The sequence below is a fragment of the Callithrix jacchus genome, chromosome 6, assembly GCF_049354715.1.
Source record: "Callithrix jacchus isolate 240 chromosome 6, calJac240_pri, whole genome shotgun sequence".
NCBI lineage: Eukaryota > Metazoa > Chordata > Mammalia > Primates > Cebidae > Callithrix > Callithrix jacchus.
The window spans coordinates 50,282,699-50,296,817 of NC_133507.1; the positions used below are offsets into that span (position 1 = coordinate 50,282,699).

Sequence of the window (14,119 nt, forward strand, 5' to 3'; positions counted from 1 at the left end):
TGCAGACCCAGGCCCTGCCTAACAGCAGGACCAAATCCCCGGTTTACGGTACTAAAACATCTATCTCAAATCAGCTTTTTGGCATATAAACTCCTGTTAATTAACTGTCTTCTTAATTCCAAGCAAGTGAGTGAGTTTATGTGTAGTCCCATGACCTAACAGCTACAGGGCTTGTGTGGGCCTCAACCCGCAGTTCCACAGGGATGTCATAAGGCATAACTTTCAGTCCTGAGGTGACCAGGTCCGGGGTTTATACGGGTACAACTTAGCCAAGACGCCCTGAAACATCCCTCTGGGGACGTGGCTGGGAAGGCATCAGACTGGTCTCCCATCTGGGGGGCACCCACCCTTTGTCCATCAATCCTATATGTGTTTCTGTCTTTACTGTAGATTCGCTAGTTTCGTTAGGCTCCTACTAGCCGATATACAGTGGTTCAGGCCTGCTTCCCTCGAAGTAACCGATGTTCTACAGTAGGTAACAGACCACTGGCTGCAAGGGACCTTCACTGAATTCTTGCCTCTAGAAAGAACTCTGTTCTCCTTTTTTCTCCTACTCTTCTTCTACCACTGAGGTCTCACTCCCTGACCCCATCTCCCTTTCACTCCCTCTAATCCTGCCATGTGGCAGATAGCCCTAGCCCTGTCTCTCTTTAATTTTCTTTCTCATTATAATTGTTGCAGCCTGTAAGTTCTCTCAGCCGCCCCCACCCCAGGAAAGGAGTACTTTTGCCTGTGTTGGGTATAATACCTTTCCATATTCCTTTCTTATCCCTAACTACTCCACAAGAAAGTGAACCATGTACAATCAGAAGTCCCGCCCAGACCCTAAATTGCCATTAGAATGCCTAGTCCAAAATCTACCCAAACTGGGTCTTTCCATAAAAAAGAGAAGGCTGCTTTTCCTCTCCACCATGGCCTGGCCACAGTACCCTCTGGTCAACCAGTCTAAGTGGCTCCAGAGGGCACACTCGACTTCAATGTCCTGACAGATTTAGACAACTTTTGCCAAAAGAACAATAAATGGTCAGAGGTCCCCTACAAGCTTTCTGTGTTATATTCCCGCCCCACCCTCTGCTCCACCTGCACCACCACCCAGGTCCTGTTAGCCAAAACCCTGCCTTTGCCCTCAGCCCCAGCTCTGCACTCTGAAAACCTGGAAGACCTGTCCTGCCCCGCCCACTTTACCAAGCCCCCTCCTTATGTGAGGCCTCACCTCCCTCCTCCCTCTCTCCTTCTCCTCCCCAAAGGCCTAATATGACTTCCCCTGTCAGTGCTCACACCCGCTCTCATGACCCACCACTCCTCTGCCCTTTGCGTGAGGTAGCCAGAGCAGAAGGCGTCCGAGTACACGTTCCCTTCTCTTTCTCTGACCTATCAGCCATTGAAAAACACACCTAGGGTCATTCTCTACCAATCCTACTGCTTATACCAAAGAATTTCGTTACCTCACCCAGGCATATGATGTCACCTGGCATGACACCTATGTGATCCTGTCCTCCACTTTTACTCCCGATGAGCATGACCGCATTCTTATGGTGGCCTGATCACATGCTGATCAGGTACATCTCACAAACAACAAAATGCCAGTAGATGCAGCGGCGGTCCCTGAGGCCAACCCTAATTGGGACTATCAAACCGGTCAAGATGGCTGCCACCACTGAGACCAAATGCTACAGTGACTCCTAGCAGGCATGCAAAGTGCAGCTCAAAAGATAGTTAATTATGACAAGTTAAGGAAAATAACTCAGGGTCCTGATGAAAACCCAGCTGCCTTCCTAGACTGATTAACTAATGCTATGATCCTCCATACCCGGCTGTATCCAGCCTCCTTAGCAGGGGCTATAGTCCTAGCCACCCACTTCATCTCCCAGTCGGCAGCTGATATAAGGAGGAAACTTAAAAAAGCTGAGGAAGGCCCCCAAACTCCCATATGGGACCTGGTGAACATGGCATTTAAAGTTTTCAATGGCCGAGAGGAAAAGGCTGAGGCCACCCACCAGGCCCATTTACAGCAAAAAGTAAGCCTCCAAACCCAAGCTCTTGTAGCAGCCCTGAGGCCGGCAGCCCAACGAACATCCGGTGGAGGTGGTCCATCGAAACCCTCCCAAAATTCTTCAAAGGCCCCGCCTGGGCCCTGTTTCAAATGTGGCCAGGAGGGACACTGGGCACAGCAGTGCACCCTGTCCTCGTCCACCTCATGGACCCTGCCCAAGCTGCAAACAGACTGGACACTGGAAGGTTGACTGCCCATCTCGGGCTGCAGGCTCACCCCCAACACCTCTATGTGGAGGGCAGGCCAGTCCGCAGGAAGCAGTCCCTTTGCTTGAACTTCTCGGCCTTCTGGATGACTAACACAGCCCAGACTCAAGGACCCCCATCACCCTTGTCGAGCCCAGGGTAACGCTGCAGGTAGCGGGTAAGTCAATTTCCTTTTCAGTGGATACGGGTGCTACCTAGGGGGCTACCTATTCTATACTGCCTTCCTACTCAGGACCTAGCATACCTTCCCAGGTTTCAGTCATGGGATTGATGTAAAGTCCTCCTGTCCTAACCAAACTCATCCCTTAGCCTGTGTCCTTGAGGGACACCCCTTCTCCCACTCCTTTCTAACCCTACCCTCATGCCCAGTCCCCCTTTTAGGATGAGATATTCTCCAGACTGTAGGGGCCACCATCCAACTCAGTGGCCCACCACATTCAAGCCCATCACCCGCTCACCACCTTGTGCCACTCCTAACCAACACCACGCCCTGTCTTAACTTCTCACCTCAACCCCCTATCACTCCTGATGTAGTTAATCCCTTGGTATTGGAAACCTCCAAGCCTGTGGTGGCCAGACATCACACGCCAATTAAAATTCTTCTCAAGGATCCTACCCACTTTCCCTCACGTCCCCAGTTTCCTATCTCCAAAACCCACAGCCAGGGCCTAAAGCCTATCATCACCCGACTTCTGGCTCAGGGACTCCTTATCCCCACCAGTTCCCCTTGTAATACTCCTATCTTACCGGTCCAAAAGTCGACCGGCAACTACCACCTAGTTCAGAACCTGTGCCTCATCAACAAGGTGGTGGTACCCCTCTTCCCGGTGGTCCCCAACCCATACACCCTATTATCCAAAATTCCCTCCACTACCTCTCATTTTACAGTTCTTGACCTCAAGGACACCTTCTTTACTATTCCCCTTCACCCAGAGTCTTACTTCTTGTTTGCCTTCACCTGGACCGATCCTGACACCAACCTGTTGCAGCAGCTCACCCGGACGGTCCTGCCCCAGGGGTTTAGAGACAGACCCCATATTTTCGGACAAGGCTTAGCAGCTGACCTTAGCTCCTGCTCCCTCCAACCCAGTCTCCTTCTCCAGTATGTGGATGACCTATTACTTTGTAGCCCCTCCCTCTCCCTGTCTCAACAGCATACTACCACTCTCCTTAACTTTCTTGGATCCCAGAGGTACCAGCTATCTCCCTCTAAAGCACAGTTGTCAGTCACCTCAGTAGTCTACTTAGGCATTCACCTCACCCCCAAAACTAAAAGCCTAACAACCGACCGCCAGCAGGCACTTCTTTCACTGCAGCCCCCGGAGACTGCAGACCAGATTCTCTCCTTCTTAGGATTTGTAGGATTCTTCCATCACTGGGTACCTAACTTTGCTGCTCTAGCTAAATCTCTGTATGTGATGGCTAAGGACACACCCACAGGACCCCTCTCTTATCCTGGAGTTATAAAACAAGCTTTCAGAACCCTACAAACTGCTCTGTCCACAGCACTTCCACTTCAACTGCCAGACCTTAACCATCAGTTCCACTTATTTACTGACAAAAAACAAGGTGTTGCAGTTGGAGACCTAACCCAACCCCTAGGTCCTGTCTATCATCCTGTAGCCTACTTAGCAAAACAACTTGATCCCACAGTCAGGGAATGGCAGCCTTGCATACAGGCCCTGGGAACGGCAACAGAACTTACCAAGGAATCCTTAAAACTTACCCTAGGCCAGCCCATTTTGGTATTCTCTCCTCATCGACTGACTGACCTTCTCGCTCACAAATCTCTCACTCACCTAGGACCCTCTCGCCTACAGGAGTTTCATCTACTCTTTACTGAAAATCCTTCAGTCAGACTTCATCCCACTTCTCCACTCAACCCAGCTACTTTGCTTCCCCTTCCATCTCATTCCCCCTCCCCAGCCCATTCCTGCCCTGAACTAATTGATGCATTTGCTAAACCTCGGGAAGACCTGTCTGACCTTCCCCTATCTAACCCAAGCCTTACCTTTTATGTAGATGGGAGTTTAATAGTGATAGCCAAGGGGTGGCGAAAAGCAGCCTATGCAGTAGTTACAGATTCAGCCACCCTCAAGGCATGCTGCCTCCCTGATGGAACCACATCACAAAAGGCAGAGCTCATTGCCTTAACCCGAGCTCTCACGCTAGCACAGGGAAAGTGAGCAAATATCTATACTGATTCAAAGTATACTTTCCTTATTACCCACTGTCATTCTGCCCTCTGGAAAGAGCAGGGATTCCTTACTATAAAAGGGTCCCCCATAATCAATGCTACCCAAATCTCTAATCTCCTACAGGCCCTGTCACTGCCCAAAGAAGTTGCTGTCATTCACTGCCGACGGCAGCAAGCCCAGCAGGATGCTGTTTCCCAGGGCAAAGCAAGGGCAGATGCAGAAGCAAAATCCTTAACCATTACCAGGCCACCCCCCACTCCAGTCATTTTCTTCACCACAGCCATGCCGCCGATTTACTCACCATCAGAGAAACAGGCCTTCATATTAAAAGTGGGGAACGAGTATGATCAGGGCTGGATCTTCCTAGACAACAAAATCGCCCTTCCCTGGGAACAGGCCCCAAAAATTATTACTGAAATCCACCAATCCTTACATATAGGGCCAAAGCGTTGCACCGCTTCATGCAGCCCCTCTTTTTCTCACCAGGTCTGCAACAGACAATTGAGCGAGTCCACAAGGCATGCATTACTTGCTCTAAGGTCTTGTCTCAGGGAGGCTTAAGGCCACTGTTTCCTACCCACCAAATGCGTGGCCACCTGCCAGCCCAAGACTGGCAGATTGATTTTACCCATATGCCCACTCAAAAAACTCTGCTACCTCTTAACCTTTGTAGATACCTTTTCCTTTCCCACCTCCAGGGAAACCGCAGACATGGTGGCCTCCCTCTTAATTCAAGAAATCATCCCTCATTTTGGCTTACCTGCAAACATCCAGTCAGACAACGGTCCAGCATTTACAGCTCAGGTGATCCAGTTGGTCACCAAGTCTCTCAACATCTCCTGGAAACTACACATCCCCTGCCACCCTCAGTCGTTGGGTAAAGTTGAATGGGCTCACGGCATCCTCAAAGACCATTTGGCCAAACTTACCATCAAGGTAAAACTCTCCTGGCCCACACTCCTGCCTCTTGCTCTAGCCCGAGTCTGGGCCACCCCACCGAGGCCTACAAGCTTCAGCCCCTTTAAATTGCTGCACGGCCGGCCCTTCCTGGTCTCCCATAATCTCCCGGTACAGCCACCTCCCCAGCCTCCTACCTCCCCTGTCTCTCTCTCCTCCGCCACTCACTCAGGGAGCATGCAGATTGCACCCTCCCAATTGTTCCAGGACCAGAGGACTCCTACCCAGCAATGTCTCTTCAACCAGGTGACAGTGTTCTCCTCCAAGAACTCAAACCAGGATCCTTGCAACCCAGGTTGTCAGGACCCCACATTGTTATCCTAACCACCCCCACAGCAGCCAAACTTCTAGGCCACACTCCATGATACCATGTGTTCCACCTCAAGCTGGCCCCCTAAAATAATAAGTGGAAATCTGAACCCTTGGGCCCCAATCGCCTCCGCCTCACCCGTAACCCCTACCCGTCAACTCCTAACCCTTCAAATTCTCCTCCTAACAATCCTTCTGGTGTCCCCTCTTAAAGCCAACTCCTACTATGTCTGGCGGTTCTACCTTCAGGAGTCCTGGACGGAAGTCCCCACCACTAAAACCCAATACCTTGCCCAAGCAGATTGCCAGCCCGCAGGCTGCCAATCAGCCATAAAATTTGAATTCCAAAAATCCAAGGCCAATACTATCAAAAACTCCTGGAATGACTTTGGCCTCCGCTTTCTATATGACCAAACCAAAGACTCCTGTCATTTGTGGAATGATACCTATGGTGGATGACTGTACGCTTCCTGTGTTATACACACAACCTTCAGAACAGACATCTCCCCAGCAAGTAAAATGCTTTTCCTCAACAACTAAGGTAAAGTGTCCCTTATCATCCACGATCCCTGGAATGCCCGCTGGGAAAAGGGTACTGCAGGTAGAATATACACCGGGTTTACAGACAGCCACCCCAGTGGTACGTGGCTAATATTTTGGTCCTATACCTGCATTGTGCCGGTGGAAATAGACCGACTTAACTTGTTAAGCAACTCCTTCCTGCAGAATGAGGCCACCTTAACTAACCAACTCAAGCCCTCGAGCAACACTCCCTAAACCTTTCTCTTGGTTAACGCTAGTACGGCAAGGTGTTAACATATTGAGCTTAACCGAAGCCAAAAACTTCACTAATTGCTTTTTATGTGCCTCCCTTAACAAACCCCACTTAGCCGCAGTTCCCCTCTGGACTGGGTTCAATCTGTCACAATCACCCACGGGGCCTGACACTACCTTAATGGATATCCCTTTGTTCAAAGTACATTCTCAAAATCTCTCTCTCTGCTATGGAACAGCCAACAGCCCAAGCCTCAGGTGCAACACCACGGTAGAAGTAAAATCCTCCCTTTACATGCCTCCAGGAGGATACTTTTGGTGTAACGGAACCCTAACCAAAGTTACTGATGCCTCCCTCCCCTTCCCCTGTGTGCCCGTCACACTAGTCCTGCAGTTAGAAGTGTACGGACAAGCCGAGTTCCTATCCCTCATCGCACCATCCCCTAATCACCAGAGCAAATGAGCAGTCTTCCTCCCAATAGTAGTTGGCCTCTCTTTAGCATCCTCTCTAGGAGCAGCTGGAATAGGGAGTGGCGCAATGGGCTACAGCATCATTTCAGCCGCTCAACTGGAAGACAAGCTCCGTGTGGCTATTGAGGCGTCGGCCGCCTCTTTAGCCTCCCTCCAGCGACAAATCACGTTGCTGGCTCAGGTAACTCTCCAGAAAAGATGGGCCCTAGACCTGCTAACGGCAGAAAAAGGAGGTACCTGTCTGTTTCTCCAGGAGCAGTGCTGCTATTACATCAATGAAACAGGTTTTGTAGAAGAAAATGTCAACACTCTCTATCACCTCCAAGAGACCCTCCGCAAGGAGCAGAGCGCACCAGCCTCGTCTCTCAACTGGTGGCCATCCCCCATGCTTACCTGGCTAGCTCCCATTATCACCCTATTATTGTTGTGTGTCTTCTACTAATGCTAGCCCCTTTTTTCCTCAGGTTTTTACAGGCACACGTGAGGGAAATCTCCAGGGTGGCCCTAAACCATACGCTACTTCACCCCTATGTCCAACTCCCAACTGAGGCACCAGCCAACTGACCTCTTCCCCCACTCTGCCCCTCTTCAGCAGGAAGAAGCCAGAAAGAAGCGGCATCCTATATCATCAAAAGGGTCGGAATGTAAGTCTGGTTGCCTTGCCTGGAGCTTGGACACGCCCATCCCTCTCCATGCCTGAAAATTATGTCACCAGAATCTGCACTCAACACTAAACTCTGCACTTGGCACCAATGCCCACTTCTGCACTCCGCACCAGAATCTGCACTCAACACTAAACTATGCACTCAGCACCTAGCCAGCCATTGGAAAACCCCACCAAAATTTAAAAGAAGCCCTGCCAAAACCTGCCCAAGAGCACAGCCCGCTCACTGGAAATCCCACCTACCTACCAATAGCAGCTCGCCCTGTCCACGTCCTGTTTCTCCACAGCCAATCAGAACGCCTTCCATCCCTATAAAACCCCATGCCTGAGAGGAGTCAGGTGCGACTTCCCTGGCCCTTTCCCTGGGACCATGGAACCTCGTCCAGCAGTTAAATAAATTGGCATTTAATTTTCTTATGCTGGTCTCACTTTCCTCATTCTAAACTTGGCAATAAACCTCACAAGACAGTAACCCTTACAAGTATCATCTGCAATTTCATCCATATTATATGCAATATAAAATGTGCTTTTGAATTCTTTTTGTAAACTTCATAGAGTACAGTATTATATAATCCAATTTCTAACTATAATTATTTCTCTTGGCATTTAAAAAAAGTGACAAAATGTAGATAAATCCTGTCTTTAGGATCCTCATATGTCATGTCCCCTTCCTAAAAAGAACTTTTGGAACACTTTCATAACTAAATCCTCTTAGGTGAAGTCTAGAATGTTCCAGAGTAAATACATTTTTTAGTAACTAAAGAGAGCAACAAATTGTAGACTCTAACTATAGTAACATGTTCTAGAACACTCTATCAGGTTCAAATAAATCATAATTCATGTTAAAAAAAATCAAAACATTAAGTTATTCTGAAAGTACCAACAAAATTAAAAGATTATATTCTCAGGAACAGGGTTTGTAATACGATTATTTTAGTATAAAAGGAAGAACCATTATGTTGGAATCTGTTAAATGCATAAAATAGATTTTCAAATATGAGATTTCATTTTCAAGTTTTTCACAAGTACTAATCAGAAAAATTGCAAGGACTGTATGTGTAGTGCCTTTTAGATAATTCCAAATCTTGTGATACCTCTTTCTTACTTATTATTCCCTCAGCCAGATTACAACTGCTTTAGGGTATATTATGGATATTTTCTGCAAATACCAGTAATTGTTATACCTGATTTACAGAATATTATAAAAAAGCAATATGAGGAAATCAGACAAAATGGAAATATTTAGAAGAAAAATAAGTATCAGATATCATTAAATACAATCTAGTTGAGATTTACTCATTCAAATTTATTTCCAAGCAAAACATATTACTTACTGTTTAATCTTATTTAGTTAAAAATAGATATTTCCTAATACTAGCCAGCTTATAATTACCATTTCAACTACGGAAGTTGGTGAGGAAAGAAGAAACACTGCAGAAATTAACGTTTGGATAATGCTTAATGCTCACTTGGGTCCAGAGTTTAACATTTTGACCAATTTTTTTTAAGACAAATAATCTAAGAATTAAGACAAATAATTTAAGGAAAACGAACTACTGGATTCGAATTTAACCTTTCCAATTTTGTATTTAATCTATTTTAAATTACCATAAGAAATAATATGACCTTGGGGAGAAGGGGTGAGCTACCCAGTCCACAAACTGGATGATCTTTCTCAGATAAAGAATTAACTGTAACAGAGCAGGAGCTTAACAAACATCAGCTTCTTTCACATAACAAGTTGTTAAATTTTAAATTCTCTTAAACAACTGTTATCTATAATCTGCTTAAGAATCTATTTATCTCCCAAAATTTTATACCTGTGATTTGTCTGATTACCCCTTTCACAAATATAAAAAGGACCCCTAAATGCTCAGAGAATGGAAAAATATTCTGCCCTTCTGCACTTACTCTCCATTAGCTGTATTTAATACAGCAATTCTGCTATCACTCTAAGGCATTTAATTGTACTATATACTCCCAGTAAAGTGGCGGGGTGGGGGGGCCTCTCTTTGAGGACCTGAAAACATAAGTTTCTGTCACAGACTAGATGAAAGCTCTCTATTTCTCTACTATCACTCTTTTTCTCTGTCACTGTAGCTTTTAAAATTTCATGCAAATTGTGCTTCTACAAAAATATTAAACTACAATAAGAGACAAAACCAAAAACAACCTTCTAATTAACATGTACCAAGTAGTCACAACGTACTGTATGACCTCTAGGCATTTAACAAACTGTACTTCATGCCCCATACCAAAGTTTGCAGTAACTTATCATTCAGTACCACATATGCTACTAATTATCCACGTTCATAATAGCATTGTAACTTGCAGAGGAAAAAGTCTCTCACACTGTGCTGGCTTTCAATCTCTTCATGCTTCTGCTGTAGGGCCTGGGAAGCCCTAATGGAGTCTCCAATGCCCCACTGTGCTCTCAGTTGTTCTGATCCAGGTCCTTCAAGCCAGTTCACAACCTATAAACAAAAGTTGAGACAAAATTTTTAAAGAATCAAAAACTTTTCAAACTTTCATTCTAATTGACTTTTCTCCTCCCCAAATTCCTGAAGTATTTTTAGTGTAAATTATTTACATTCTATCCCATAGGCAGTAAATGTTTCTTTTGGAACTACACAGCTAAAATGTACCAACATTTTAAAAACCTAAATGTAGAAGAATATACACCATAGCATCACAAGCTTTCAGCTACCTGATCATCTGCCAAGCTAAAAGTAATCTGAAATGCTTCTATAAAAGGATTAAAAATTAACTTATGATAATTAGAGAATCAGAGAGCCATAAGATTTAGAGGGTTGGAAGAAACATCAGATATCAGTCAAAGTTCCTATCTAACATTTAAGAAAACTGAGTTCCAAAGAGATTAAGTGACTTGCCCAGAAGGTCATGTAATCTATTACTGAAAAACTGGACTAACAGCCATATGTTCTAACTCACAGTGTAATGTTCTCAAGTATTGAAAAAAACTAAATGAATTAACTACTACAAAGTTAATATATTACTTTCTCACTTCAAAAATAAAATTAAAAACTATTTAGAAGAATTATACTAATGTAATAAATAACACCTTAGAGTCTTCTTAGGATTAACATTCAGACCCACAAAGGGCCTCACTGGCACCAGTCTGCTAGTAAGGATATAGGGAGTGAACTATAGTTTGCCAGGATGACAGTGTCAGGGCTAAGTCCCTCAAGCAGGTGTAAGGAGATGAGATCAGTATGGGGCAGATATGGGAGATGCTCTGGCATCAAAACATCATACCCAACAGAGCTATGCCCATTTTGAGCCACTAAACTCAAGAACCCCCCCCACCCCAGTTATGCCTTCTATCATATATTAATGATTCTCCCAGTCCAGATCTGGAATAATGTTTACTATAAACAATACTGCCTAGTAACATGGTTGACATTCCAATTTTTAATCAGGTCTTCAGGGGAAAAGAGCTAAAAGGTTAGGGAAAGATCAAATTCTCATGCAGAAGAAGAGTATTGTGTTGACACTCTACCCACAATCATATATTCTCCGAAACTACAAACACATTTCAGAGTAATTTTAGTGGAAAAAATGGTATTACCAAGCTTTACCTGTTGCCAAATTAGAAAAAGGAATTTTCGAATAGGTGTATAAAATGTATAGTTATATCCTAAATCTAAACTTAGAATAGCTCCCAAGAAGTGAATGAGGGTATCTCTGCAGCATAATATTATATAGACCCAGTGGGTAAGCTTAACATAGAACTTTATAAAAGAGTAGTGCAGATGTATAAAGCCGGGGGTTGGGGAGGGAGTGAAGGGCTATTAGCAGGTTGAAAAAATATATTTCTAAATCTAATAGTTCATGTATCTTTTTATAATTATATAAAAGTACCACATCATAAAGAAAATTCACATATGCACTCAGCCTTGTCTAGGTATCCACAGATTTGTATGCTTGAATTCAACCAATCACAGATTGAATATATTTGAGAACACACACACACACACACACACACACACACACACACACTACAACAATCTTATTTAAGTAAGATACAAATAAAAAGCCAATACATATAACAGCTATTTTCATGGCATTTGCATTGCAGTAGATATTATAAGTAATCTAGAGATGATTTAATGTATAGAAGAGGGCATCCATAGGTTAAATGCAAATATTATGCCATTTTACGTGAGACTTGAACATCTTTGGATCTTGAGATCCACAGACTGCAGGGTGTCCTGGAACCAATCTACCACAAATACCAAGGGACAACTGTATTCTATTTCCTTCCATTAATTTTTAACATGCATGAGGGTCTTCATATGCTACGCCGGATTTAAGTGTTATAGTCAAATCTCACAGAATACAAGTAGTTTTCACTTAACATTAAACTATAATACTTTAATGATTTTCCATTTGGCTATTGTTATTATAACATAATTTTCAATGACTTTGCAAATCCTTTTTTTTCAGAAAGCCAATCCCGTTGCCTGCCTGCCTCCATCTCTCCTAACTGTCCAGACAACCAACGATCAACCCACCCTTATGAAGAGCTAAATAATGTACTGCCTCAAATAACTATGGTACCTGCTATCAACACTTCAATTCTCTATTGTCAAAGATGTAGAATGTTTCCAATTTCCATCAATTCTAAGTAATTCTAAGACTAACACATATATATCAGTTATAAATAATGTTTTTTCTCTGTCTCACTTTTCCCAGGAAAGGTTTCCAGTAGAGATCTTCTTGGGTCCAATGATGATATAATCCTAATGCTTGTTAATATACTTTATAAAATTGCCTTCTAAAACTCATTTCTATCTGAAACACCCAATTAATGAAAGTTTGAACTGTACAATAACCTCTACAAGGTATACAAACTGTTGTTTTTAAAATGCTTCTGCCAACTGAAAAAGCAGAAATCTCTCCCGTGTCTTTTTTAAAGATTAGTGATTGAATATATTGCAAATGTTTGCTTATTCAAGGTATATGATCTTTTGTGTTTATCTCTTCATGTTCTTTGTTCATTTATGTCCTAGAGTCTTAAAGTATTAACATTAATACATAAACTTGTCCCTTTTCTACTTGTAAGGCTTAATACTAGACAGAAGGTTAGGCGTAGTGGCTCATACCTGCAATCCCAGCACTTTGAGAGGCTGAGGTGGGCAGATAGCTTGAGCTCAGGTGTTCAAGACCAGCCTGGGCAACATAGTGAGACCCCATTTCGACAAAAAATACAAAAATTAGCCAGGTGTGGTGCTGTACACCTATAGTCCCAGCTACTGAGGAGGCTGATATGGGAGAATCATTTCAGCCCGGGAGGCGGAGGTTGTGGTGAACTGAGATTAGATTGTACCACTGCACTCCAGCCTTGGTGACAGAGTAAGACCCTGTCTCTCTTTGGAGGGTTAGAGTACTAGAATCCTGTTTCTCTCTGCTAGCTTGAGGAAAGTATCACTTTTTCACAAAAGAGAGAGATAAGTGGTGCAATATAAAGAAAGCCCTAGGCATGATTCTGAATTCTGAATTCTGTTTCTGCCACTACTAGTGGGTCTGAATTCTGGCTCTGCTTCTTCTAGTTGAAAGACTTTGGTTCCTCATCTTTTAAAGGATGTTAATGATACCACCATACAAGTTGTCAGGATTATGCCAGTCATTATATTTAAGACAGCACAGTAATAATACTAATAATTATTAGCCTCTATGCTTTTCTTATTTTTTCTGTAGCCTAGTTCCTTCTGTCTACTAACTCTTTATGAAGTATATTTCACATCTGTGTTTTACAGTAAGAACCCTGAGTTTCTTGAGAAAGCCCCTGAACTACTATATCTAACACTTTAAAAAATGGAAATAAATAGAACAAGTTTTAAGGAAATACAAACACACGTTTTAAAACAATTTTCCATATACTTTTTGGGAATCGATTGCTGCTCATTTATGACTATGTGTTACAAATACAGATATAGAAATGTAATGATAAAATGACTTTTAAGTATTTTAAATAATTAATGTAATTATTTTACTAGAAATATCTAAGTTCTAAAAATAAAAGTGAAACAAACGCATCTAAAGCATTTAACTAATTAACAATATATAGTTTTTAGAAACTTAAGACGTCAAACATTTAGACTTTGATTTTAGAATAATCTAGAAACAAAGAAGCAGGTTAATATACATTGTGATAGCTGGGATAAATGATTCATTAACATGAAACTTTTGAAATGTCATAAGTTGAAATATAAATCTTAAATAAAGCAAGGACTTCTCCTTGCCTTAAAAAACCAGTTACATAGTAATAGGCATATACACACACACACACACACGTATATGTATGTAATGGCATATATATATGGCTTTAATATATGCCGAAAGTAATTTCCCTTAGTATAGAACATCAGTAATGTAGACAGACTAAATATATGACTATTTCTAATAAAAACGATGCAAATTGAGGTTGGTGCCCAAGTACACAAGTCTATTTAAATGCAATAAT

The 14,119-nt window shown here is 43.2% G+C and overlaps 1 protein-coding gene across 10 annotated transcripts in view; it reads right to left on the bottom strand.

The window, feature by feature from the left end:
- The window catches only part of SESTD1 (SEC14 and spectrin domain containing 1), a 158,352-nt gene that overhangs the window by 50,935 nt on the left and 93,298 nt on the right, over positions 1–14,119 (bottom strand). For all 10 annotated transcript variants that reach the window (XR_013518855.1, XR_013518856.1, XM_078327327.1 and 7 more), the window contains one exon: positions 9,984–10,106. Coding sequence is in view for 8 of the 10 variants with exons in the window: in XM_078327327.1 (XP_078183453.1) it covers positions 9,984–10,106 (123 nt within the window). In the remaining 2 variants the exon portion in view is untranslated. The remainder of the gene's footprint in view (positions 1–9,983; positions 10,107–14,119) is intronic.